This window comes from Phytophthora infestans, genomic scaffold (assembly GCF_000142945.1).
Source record: "Phytophthora infestans T30-4 supercont1.9 genomic scaffold, whole genome shotgun sequence".
In the NCBI taxonomy this organism is placed as follows: domain Eukaryota; phylum Oomycota; class Peronosporomycetes; order Peronosporales; family Peronosporaceae; genus Phytophthora; species Phytophthora infestans.
The window spans coordinates 3503780-3514538 of record NW_003303750.1 but is presented as its reverse complement, the minus strand read 5'-3'; the positions used below and the strand labels follow the sequence as shown (position 1 = coordinate 3514538).

The window sequence follows — 10759 nt, the reverse complement described above, 5'->3', positions numbered from 1 at the left end:
GAGGCAATGGCCTCTCCCGCGCGAACAGTGCGAGGTCATTGATGCCTTCTTCGCCGCGAAAGCGAAGGCAGGCATGGTGCGGGAGTCGAAATCCCCGCACTCGACGCCGACTTTCTGCGTTCGTAAGCCGAACGGAAAGTGGCGTCTGGCTCACGCTTATAACAAGCTGAACAACGCAACGGTGCCGGCCCAAACACCGATCCCACGAAAGGATGTGTTGTTGAACAACATGGCCGGGAGCGTACTGTACAGTGCGCTGGATTTGGTAGACGGATACTACCAAATCCTGATGCGAGAGAGTGACATCCCGCTCACCGCGGTAAGCACTTCAAGCGGCATGCTTTGGGAGTGGCTCGTCATGCCGCAGGGCTTGTCTAACGCCCCGGCGACGTTCAATCGCCTGGTGACGCAATTGTTCCGCCCTTTGCGTACCTTCGTACAGACGTACTTCGACGACATTTTCGTCCATAGCCGTGCCGAGGGAGGCAAGACGGCCATGGAGGTGCATCTAGGACACCTCCGTCGAGTGTTGGACGTGATGCGAGCGAACAAGCTCTACGCCAACATCGACAAGTGCGTTTTCGCGTCACCAGAGATCAAAGTTCTCGGTTGCTTCGTAAGCAACGTGGGCGTTCGGGCTGACCCAGACAAGGTCAAGGCCATAGCAGCATGGCCGACGCCCCGATTCCAGAAGGATCTTCGAAAGTGGTTGGGTTTGGCTAACTACCTTCACAAGTACAGCGCTGGGTACGCGGGCTTCGCTAAGCCCTTGTCGAGCCTCCTTCAGAAGGACGTCGACTGGCGCTGGGAGCAAGAGCACCAGGATGCTTTTGACAGCATCAAGGCCAGTCTCCAAGAGGCCCCTGTCCTGGCTCTGCCGGACGAGACGAAGCCGTTTAGCGTCGTCTGCGATGCCTCCGATTATGCCATCGGGTGTGCATTGCTGCAGGACGACACGGCTGGACAGGAACGAGTCATCTCATTCCAGTCCAGGCAGCTCAAAGCCGCCGAGCGGAACTACCCTGTCCATGACAAGGAGCTCCTGGCAATGAAATATGCCCTTGTGAAGTTCCGTGTTCACCTTCTGGGCTCTACGCCCTTTGTGATCTACACAGACCACGCGTCCTTGAGGACGGCGACTAACTCGCCTCACCTCTCCCAACGGATGGCGAGGTGGCTGTCCTTCTTCGCGGAATATAACTTCCGCGTCGAGTACAAGCCGGGCAAGCTCAACGTGCTTGCGGACGCCCTCTCTAGGCGTCCCGACTATGAGTTGGCCCACATCACGCGGGTGACAACGGATCTATATGATCGGATACGCATGGCGAATCGGGACGATGAGGCTGTCGCGCCTATCGTCAAGTTCCTTAAGGCCGGAACGAGCGCGAAGTCCGACTGGCTCTCGTCGCGACAGCGCTCACGGCTCCACCGATATGAGTTGAAGGAGGGCCTCCTCTATTATCGGGTGGAGCCCACTGATCCTCCACGGGTGGTCGTACCCAACGACGAGGATCTGAAGTTCGACATCCTCGCGGAGGCGCATGACGCGCCCTCCAGCGGCCACTTGGGCCGCGAGAAGACCTTTCTGTCGGTCTCTCAGTCCTTCTGGTGGACCCACATGTACAAGTGGGTCGCCCGGTACGTCAAGACATGTGAAACATGTCAGCGGGTTAAACCCGCAGGGCACTCTTCGGCTCCACTACAGAGCCTGCCCGTACCGGCTGATTGTTGGAAGTCGATGAGTCTTGACTTCATCTTTGGGCTTCCCGCCGACGGACACGGCAACACCGGAATTTTGGTGTTCGTGTGTCGGCTGAGCAAGATGGTACATCTTGCTCCAGTTCCCGTCACTGTGACGGGCGAACAAACCGCAAGGTTGTTCGTCGATGGCGTGTTCCGCTATCACGGTCTCCCGGAGACGATTGTCTCGGACCGAGACCCGCGGTTCACTGCTGCGTTTTGGAAAACGCTGTTCCCTTTACTGGGAACTCGTCTGCAGATGTCCACTGCGGATCATCCGCAGACAGACGGCCAAACAGAGCGCGTCAATCGAGTGCTCGAGGACACTCTGCGCAGTGTGTGCGCGGCAGCGCCACGTACGTGGTCGACGCAGCTTCCAGTTGTTGAGTTTGCGCTCAACAACGCGGTGCACGCGTCCACGGGGTTCACGCCGTTCTACTTGAACGGCTTCCGCCACCCCAGAGTGCCTCTCACTCTTCGAGGAAACACTGACTCCTCTATTCTAAGTGGGGGAGAGGCTCGGAAAGCCCTTTCCTCCCAGGTCTCGGATGTGAGGCCAGTTTCGCTGCGGAAACAGGTGGAATCCTTTATGGATACCAAGCTGAACATTGTCAGCAGGGTCCGCGATGCCATGGCAGCGGCCCAAGATAAACAAAAGGAGTACTCGGACAAACAAGGAAGAGGAAACTTAAGTATATTTGAGATTGGTGACTTAGTGTTACTAGACACGAGGAACCTACCTCTAGACACTGTTAGCTCTGTCGGCAGCAACAAGCTGAAGCACCGCTTCATCGGACCTTTTGCAGTCCTGGCCAGACATGGTGCGTCGTACACCATCGACCTTCCAAAGTCAATGACGACGCACCCGACGTTCTATGTCGGACGTCTTAAGCGGTACTTTGACCCGCAGGGGGTTGCTGACTCGCAGACCCCCCTTGACCCAGCTCCTCGAAGCGAGGGCCGGTCACAGCCGTCGACGAGGGTGTCGGAGCAGGCACCCAAGCCTCGGTCGGGACGGCAAGGCTGCGGTCAAGACCGTACGCCGGAGGGGCTCCATACGAACGGACCCCGGCGCCATACGCCGAGTACGCTGAGTACGCTGAGTACGCCGGGTACGCACCATACGCGTACGTCTGGGAGTGTGCCGCAGGCGGCTCCGGACGTGGCAACAAAACCTCGATCCGTCGGATCATGCGAAAGGCCTCGTCCAGATCGGACGAAGAGGCCCGGCGGTCCACCCGCAGGTGCAGGCTCGCGACCTCTCGCTCCACCAGGTCCAGGCGACCCGCAAGACGAGCGAGCTCGCCCTGATTCCCGGCCTGGGCGGCAGCATTACCGCCAGTCCCAAGGCCAAGTGCAATCTCAAGCACGAGGAGACGTTGACGGAGGCGGTCAACCTCAGGGTCCCGTGTCGGACCCGCAGTCGGAGCACTCGAACGAGAGTGGCTCTCGGGAGGCGCCGAGTACTCGTACTCGTACGAGGGCACCTCCGCCCCTGCTTGACCGGAATGGAGAAGTCCACTTCCACGTGGAGCGGATCCTCCAGGAGCAACGGTGTCGCGGGAAGCGACAGCTCCTCGTGAAGTGGAGGGGTTATGCCCACTCCGAGAACTCGTGGGAGCCGATTGAACGGCTCCTGATTGACTGCCCGAAGGCTGTCGCAATCTGGGAACAGAAGCGGCGGCAGCTTCATAAGTAGTCCGGGGCTTCTTGCCCGAACGGGGTACGGATGATGAATACATACCGTACCCGCGCTCATCGTGAGCGCTAGAAGCCGCGCGCTTCAGGATGTCCCTTGGCAGCATACGCTTGCTGATCAAGTGGGCAAACCTCACACGAAGATCACGCTGGTCCAGGATGTGGGACAGCTGCTGATCTTCATGGAGTTCCCATAACTCCGTGGGCGAGTACTTGAAAGTCTCCACCCACGCCTAAAACATGTCCTCACAAGAACTCCATGTGGGACAGTTCTCGGGCATAACCCAGGGGTATCCCCAAACAGGATAGAGACCACCCCGGGTCTCGGGCTTCTTACGACAAGTCGTGAAGTCCTTAAGGGGAATGCGGTGTGGCGCGAGAAGCACACACCGAGCAGCCTCCACGTTGTCGACGAACAACTGTTCTTTCTGAACAAGGGCTCGTTCATAGATGCCCCTAGAAGTGTGACCGCCCACAAGGCCACGAGGAGCGACGAGAAGCTCTAAGAAGAGGTCAGCCCCAGAGCTCTCCTCGGGAGGCCAATACCCTCTTGAGTTGATGGCAGCTCCCTGGCTAACGGGTGCCGCCACCGAACCCCCACGCACACGCTGGGCAGCTTGGAAATCCTCCTGCTGCTGGTCGAGGTCATTCGAGACCTCCCGGGGCTCAACAATGGCACCCTCCTCTTCCTCTTCTTCCTCCTTCTCCTCCTCTTCATCCGAGGAGCCGAAGAGACTCTGATAGGAGCGTCGAGTCTCCTTCTCCTCGCGGAGTGGAGACTTAGAGGCGGTACGCTTCTTTGAGGGCTTGGCGCCTTCGGCTTTAGAGGCCTTAGCGCGCGCAAGACCCTCGGCAAGCGGCAAGCGACGTTTGCGAGGACTCCCTTCCTCATCGCCACCGGCTTTGGGAATGCCCTTAGCCTTAACGGCCGGACTCTCAGAGCGCACAGAGGTCCTGGGACTGTGATCACCGTGATCACTAGCGGACGACTGCACGCTGTCTTCTTTGTGCTCACTGGGCACTGGGCTGTGCCCTCCCACAGAGCCCGCAGGAGCATCATGAGTGCTCTCGGACTCGGCATCGTCCTCACTGCCCGAGTTGAACTCACGTTCTACGAACCGAGGGTTCGGACGATTGTCTGAAGACGAGGGCGACGGACTGCGGCGCCTGCTTGCGCGCTTGTCCGCAGCCGCGTCACCCGAGGATCCGATCGCCTCGGAGGCCACCTGAGTAGCCTCCTTAAGTGCAGAGCCTTTGCCGTGAGGCTTAGTGCTCTTGGCCTGCGCCTTACCGGCTGCAGCCTTGGAGCGTGTCTTAGCACCGCTCTTAGCAGTGCCACGAGGCATGTTAACGGTCGAAGTGGAGACCTTGACGAAGAGCGCACAGGTTGCTGCTCGAGGCTCTAACTGTAAAGTGAGCCTCCGCCGCGCTCGCGCGGCCGAGTCGATGGTTTTCGACTTTGAGAATGAGAGTTTGTGACGAACATCTCTTCATTCTGATTGGTCGGTAAACCGAACCTAAGTGGGGGAGGATGTAACGGGGTACGTAGCACTAAGTGTACCCTGGTTACATGAAGTGTGACACTTCACACTTCAGGAGTATGACATGTCATACTCCGGGATATTTGGTACAAGGTACCAAGGTCATTCAAAACCAACCATTGGTTAAATGACATTGCATTTCTATAGGTAACTGATAGTTTGTATTAACCACAAACTTAACCTACCTATAAATATACTCAGTTTACAATCTACCTTATTTAGGTCACTTCGCTCTCTTTAATTAAAGAGGGGACCAGTGAACTGCCGTTCACTGAGAGTTTGTATACTCTCGGAAGATAACTTCCTCTAGCGCAAGGTGCTGTGTGACCCCGTCACACCACTACTTCCTCTGTCCGAAAATATAAGCGGGGCATCTGTTTATACCGTGTCCGAAAATAAAAGCGGCATGCTTACAAATTCAAGTCATTTGATAGTACTGTCGTATTCCACCTAAGTACTCCCATACAAATGCTGTTGTTGTTGCCGGCCGCTGCAAACCAGACCGTAGAAATATTTAGGCACTCTACACGGCACCGCTCAACAGAGAATCTCGCGCGCTACATCTCTACAGGTTTTTATGACATTTCGTGTAAAATTGACATCCTGGCGAAAGATTTTCAAATTTCACATCTTCACCACGAACTTTGCATAACGATAACTTTGCGACCAGGTGGCCGATTTGCTTCAATCTAAACAGCAATTAAGACCAATCAGCTGCTCGTTTAAAGGTTCTCTGTTCTTAAAATTAATTTTGCCCGCCCATCCTGCTTATTTTTTCGGACGGAGGAAGTACTTGTTTAGCAGCATCAAGCTTTGTATTGAGACGCTTCTCAATCCAATCAGACTGAAAGTCAGCTGCAGCTTCAAATTCATCCTGTACTTTTTTAAGTGCCGACATCAATTTCACCTCATACGTCGTCGTGTGTGTTGTGTTGTGCAAATTAATCGCTTTTTCATTGTTGTGAACGCACCGTTGACTTTAACCTCCAGCTCATTAGCTAAAAATTTAACCGCAGCAGCACCAGAAGCTTGAGAATGGCATTGGACCTCTTGGTTGAGGCCACTAAAGCGCCTGTCGATTTTCGAAGCGAGCAACTCGGTTTAGTGTTTCACAGTTTCCTCATAATGCGAGTGAGCATCATCGAGATAGTCACGGATGTGGCAACCAAGACGATTCTCTGTGTCAGCAGCAGTGTTGGTGTATTTGACGATCTCTTGAATGTCTCCTCGTGTCTTACTTGTGAGTCCTGAAAAACCCTTCCGAACTCTGCTATAAAGTTTGGTCTGCTGAGTACGACGTCCTCTTGAAGCACAATCTGTTGCGATTTTTTGTAAAAGTGGCTTGATTGGAAGCGGCGGTCTTGGATAAGGTCATGCTGACCGCGAATAAAAACGTTTGTCCTCTTCGACACACTCTCTCCTTCTCCTTCGCCATGTACGACGACAGCCGTCGACGGCTGAACCAGCTCCATTAACAGCACGTGCCGCTCTGAGGGTGTACAAGCCGATCTCAATAGATCCCTGCAAAAGCCGCACGCTATGCGACTCTCCCTTTTTGGTTCAAAGTAAGTGGTGGTTTGAAGAAAGCGCATTCTTGGTTTATTTTTTTTAAAAAGAAACGTGTTCAAACCACAAAACGACTTTGAATTAGGTTTGCTCGTAATTTTGGTTTGTTTCGATGAACGCAGGTTTGGTTTGGTTTTGATTTGTTCAGGGCGTGAGATACCTTATATTTATTTATTAACCACTGCTCTATAAATGTACTTCCTAAAAGACTCCAAACCCCGTAGTTATTACTTGAAGAGTTTAGTCGTTGTTGGACAAGCAAAACAACGTTCCTTGCGATAGTGGTTGGTCCGGTTGTTTTTGTGTGGAGACAATAAGTAAATTGTGTTTTGATTGAGATTTCAGAGTAATCAATTATTGCAGCTGACAATGTAGTCAATCTCACAATCACAATCCCATTTTCCACAGTTCCATTCATTGTATGGTTTGTACAGTGTATGATACGAACCCTGCAAACGTACGTTTCGTCCGCCGTGGTGGTCACTGCAAGCCACCAAGACGGACAGTTAATTGTGAAATTCCGACGTGCTGCGTTTGTCAACTACACTCCCACTTATCTGATGCAGCGTGGCTGGAATCGCATCAAGACGCCTCGAAATGGGGCGATATCATGCTTCGAGTCGATTCTTCCTGGCTATCACACCATCAGGAAGGTCCTTAATTGGTGACTACTTTAAAGTGTCAAACTCTGATTCAAAAGAGGTATTAATTCAGAGAACGCCTTCTTGTGGCTGAGATGGCGGACAAGAGACGCAAGGCCACGAGCACCAAGCGCAAGGTACTGCTGAGTGAATGCATCCTATGCTGCAAAGCTGACATTCGCCTTGGACTGGGCAGGAAGAGATTAGCGAGCTGAAGGCGGAGATCTGCAAGCTGCGCTCCGAGTTGGAGCTCACGTCGGATCTGAAGGGGCTGCAGCAGGCCGAACACGCTCCTCCATTGGAGCTGGTAGTAGCCGAGAACAATAGCATGTCCTCGGTCATCCTGCAGCAGCAGCTTGACGTCGCTCGTATGCATTCTACGCTGCCTCCTCCGTTGGTATGTAGAAGACTTTCGAGATTCAGCTTGGAAGGCTAATGGCTTTCTGTAGGAACTTCATCCTCTGTGTACACGCATCTGTCTTAAGAAAAGTTGGGACGAGCGAAGTGCGACGCTTTTAAGTCTTCGGGAGCAGAAATTCCGAGCTGCGTATGAGTACATTACGACGCGAAGTGAGCTTTCGTCTTCGTGCTCTAGTGACGAGCGGTTCGAGACTGCGAACGGCGACGTATGTTGCTCCATCTTCCAAACGGTGCACTTCTCTGGCGTCAAGTCACTTCAGCAAGTGTATGACGCAGTTCTCTTCAGTATGAACAATATGGAGATAAGTATTTGCGAGAGACTCGGACATATCACAACTCGGGACGACTATGACTGTGCAGACAGTAGTATCTACAATGCGAGGATGGTGTCGACCAATGAAACGGGCGTTTCGACTGAAGTGAGTGGTATCATGTTCTCCAGGTTCTTCGATTCAAGCGATCGAAGAAGCTTCAGCGATGCTCCGTGTGGGATGCTCGTGATTGACTCGGTGGACGAGGACGAGCTCTATCCTTACGTTCCAAGCGAGCGAGTTCGCAAAGATGTGTCTGCAGCTTTGTACTGACAGCAGGTAGCCAGCGCTTGGACGACGACACGCTGGTGGTGACGCTGCGCCGCGCTGCTTTTGTGAAGCTCCACTACCCGAAGTTCGACATGTCAGAAATAACTTGGCAAGAATTGCAACAGGACGTTGCACGGTGGGGAGATGTCATGACTAGAGCGATCCGGAGCGTCCTTTACTCTGTTCCGTAGCAAAAGGTTGAAGAACATGTGAAGGATTGAATAGAAGAACTTCATCTTAGACGTTTGTGCATTTAAGGTTAGCTTACCCGCTAACTTTAATTTGGAACAGAGGAAGTGGATACAGGTCGATTTTTTCTTGCAATTAATTTTCGAGGCTGACATGTGAACAGCAGAAGCTTCTGCTATGCATGCGTTGGAGTGAAACATCACCAGCGTTTCAAACTTTGCCTGCAGTGAAACGACTTAGCGCTTATCACAAAATTCTTACAAGTACTACTTTTTATTGATTAAATTATCAATGGCAATAATATACTAGGACTACTGTAGAGAATAAAACCCCAAAATATTCTGTTTGAAATCCTTGAATAAATCACGAAATAATGGCGAACTTGGACATCATACCTCTTGGAGACTGGTACAAAGGACACCTCGCATGGACGCTATCATAACATCAAACGTCGCGGTCATTCTCTTGAGCAGGCCTCGTTGAAATTGCTCAGAAACGGAGAATGTCGGACGGTGGATCTTCACCAAACCAGCAGACCGCATGACCACAACGAGCTCTTCCTCTTCGCTGTCTTCACTCTTGTTAGCCGTCAAGAGAATAGCACCCGTTTGCTCTTTGCGGACGCACTGGTCTGGACTGTACGGATACAACTCGTCTACGTCGACGCTGTCCCTCACGAGAACTGCAAACGGTTCCCTAGTATCCGACTGCTCGGCATCGACGTATTGCGCAAAGGACGCGAGGTTCAGCTCAGTCTGGACGCCGTCCTCATCAGCAGCAGACAAGCGACAGTTGCAGAAGTGGTCCCCGACTGTGTCGTAGTCGTCACGCACCGTGATGCACCCCAGTCTCTCGGAGATGGAAATCTCCTCGTTAAAAAAATGGAACATGGCTGCTTCATACACTTCTCGCACAGAGTTGACTCCTCTAAACTGCGTCACATTGAAAAGCGAGGAGCACAAATTCCCCTGCGCATCTACAAACTCCTCGTACGTACTGTACGGCTGAAGTAGATCCAGATGACAGCTTTTGGCCTTCAAATAGTCCACTCCGTTCTGAATTTTGTGCTCTTGGATAGCAGCGAGTGTTTGGCGACGCGACTCATGATCAACTCCAAGGTGGATGAAAGAGTAGAGCGGATTAGGCGACGCTCGCTTGAAATTACAGTAAACGCGGTAGAATAATTAAAGAGTGACTTGCTACCACAGCATATTAAAAGCGAATCGTACCCCAGATCGGCTCGTGCGGTGACGACAAGCAGGTGCTGCCGACGCAGAACATTGCTCAGCACCGCGTTGCTGGTCGCCACTTTATCAAGACTCTGGCCTCCCATAAGTCCCACTCGATCTTTCAATGCTGCCAGCTGAGCTTCCAGTTCTTCCACCTCTCGACTCAATCTCGCCTTCTTCTCCTTGTTGATGAGATATGTTGCCTTACGCTTCTTCACTGGACGCTCGTTCCCCGAGTCGTCCTCGTCCATGCTCACAGTCGAGAGCACGTTATGTTGCTTTTCATTTTCCTTGATCACACCCCGCATCTTTCCTGAATGGAGACTTGCGTTCTAGGCCGCGATATTAATTATGGCTTGAGCTGTACCCATTGGGGTTTTTATTTACAATCATTCCTGATGAGCACGGTGGATTCTAAAAATAGCCAGCATATTAAAAGCTACCGGACGGAAGACAAAGGCGCGGAACAGCTCTAGCTTTTTCCAGCAGAAGTTATGACTACTCTATGTAAACGGATGCGCTCTTTAATTTAATACAGCTCCATAGCAACCGAGTAATACAGTGAGTGCTATAATCCTATCTTGTGGGTAGTGGGTGGACGATCAATGATAGAGTTTCGCTATTTCAGACGTTGTGAAACAAACCTTAGATTACGCACCCCTTTTGATATTACACGTACGTAATGTAAAAAACGGGCGTATTGTTTGGTGGTGTAACAAAAAATACAGTTGTTTGAACGGAGAAACAAATTCCTGTACCTAATTTAAGTATGCCCTAAATTCCTGCAAAAACGATGTAAAATCTGCTATCTAGAGGAAGAGGGACCAACACCTGACGGTTCTTCGCTTTGAAGGTATTCGTCCTTTTGGCTCTTTTTTTCGATTTACTTTTTGATTTTGTGAGCACGCAACGATGGCAAGTTTAACCATGTTTAAACAGCCAGAGACCTACCGTCTTACCCCGCACTAGACGCCTAAGCTCTCAATTTAAATAGAGAGCCCCATGGGCGTTTTAGGGCCTGTTCCACAAAATCTCTAAAAGTGAACAGCGGGTTTGCTTTTCCTCCAGAATGAAACCTTCCGCTGTTTTGGAAAACCCACTGGAACCGCATGCGGAACACCCGGATTCTAGTTCATTTTTTTGCAGCGTGAAGA

At 52.0% G+C, this 10759-nt stretch overlaps 2 protein-coding genes across 2 annotated transcripts; one reads left to right on the top strand and one right to left on the bottom strand.

Moving 5' to 3' along the window:
- Positions 1 to 7281: 7281 nt before the first annotated feature.
- PITG_06105 (uncharacterized protein) lies at positions 7282 to 8378 on the top strand (the record flags this gene model as incomplete). Its single annotated transcript, XM_002998244.1, has 4 exons — positions 7282 to 7323; positions 7383 to 7583; positions 7636 to 8157; positions 8205 to 8378. The coding sequence occupies 4 exons, from the start codon at positions 7282 to 7284 to the stop codon at positions 8376 to 8378; spliced, it is 939 nt and encodes a 312-aa protein (XP_002998290.1).
- A 387-nt stretch (positions 8379 to 8765) lies between these two features.
- PITG_06104 (uncharacterized protein) lies at positions 8766 to 9856 on the bottom strand (the record flags this gene model as incomplete). Its single annotated transcript, XM_002998243.1, has 2 exons — positions 8766 to 9530; positions 9668 to 9856. The coding sequence occupies 2 exons, from the start codon at positions 9854 to 9856 to the stop codon at positions 8766 to 8768; spliced, it is 954 nt and encodes a 317-aa protein (XP_002998289.1).
- Between the last annotated feature and the right edge of the window lie 903 nt (positions 9857 to 10759).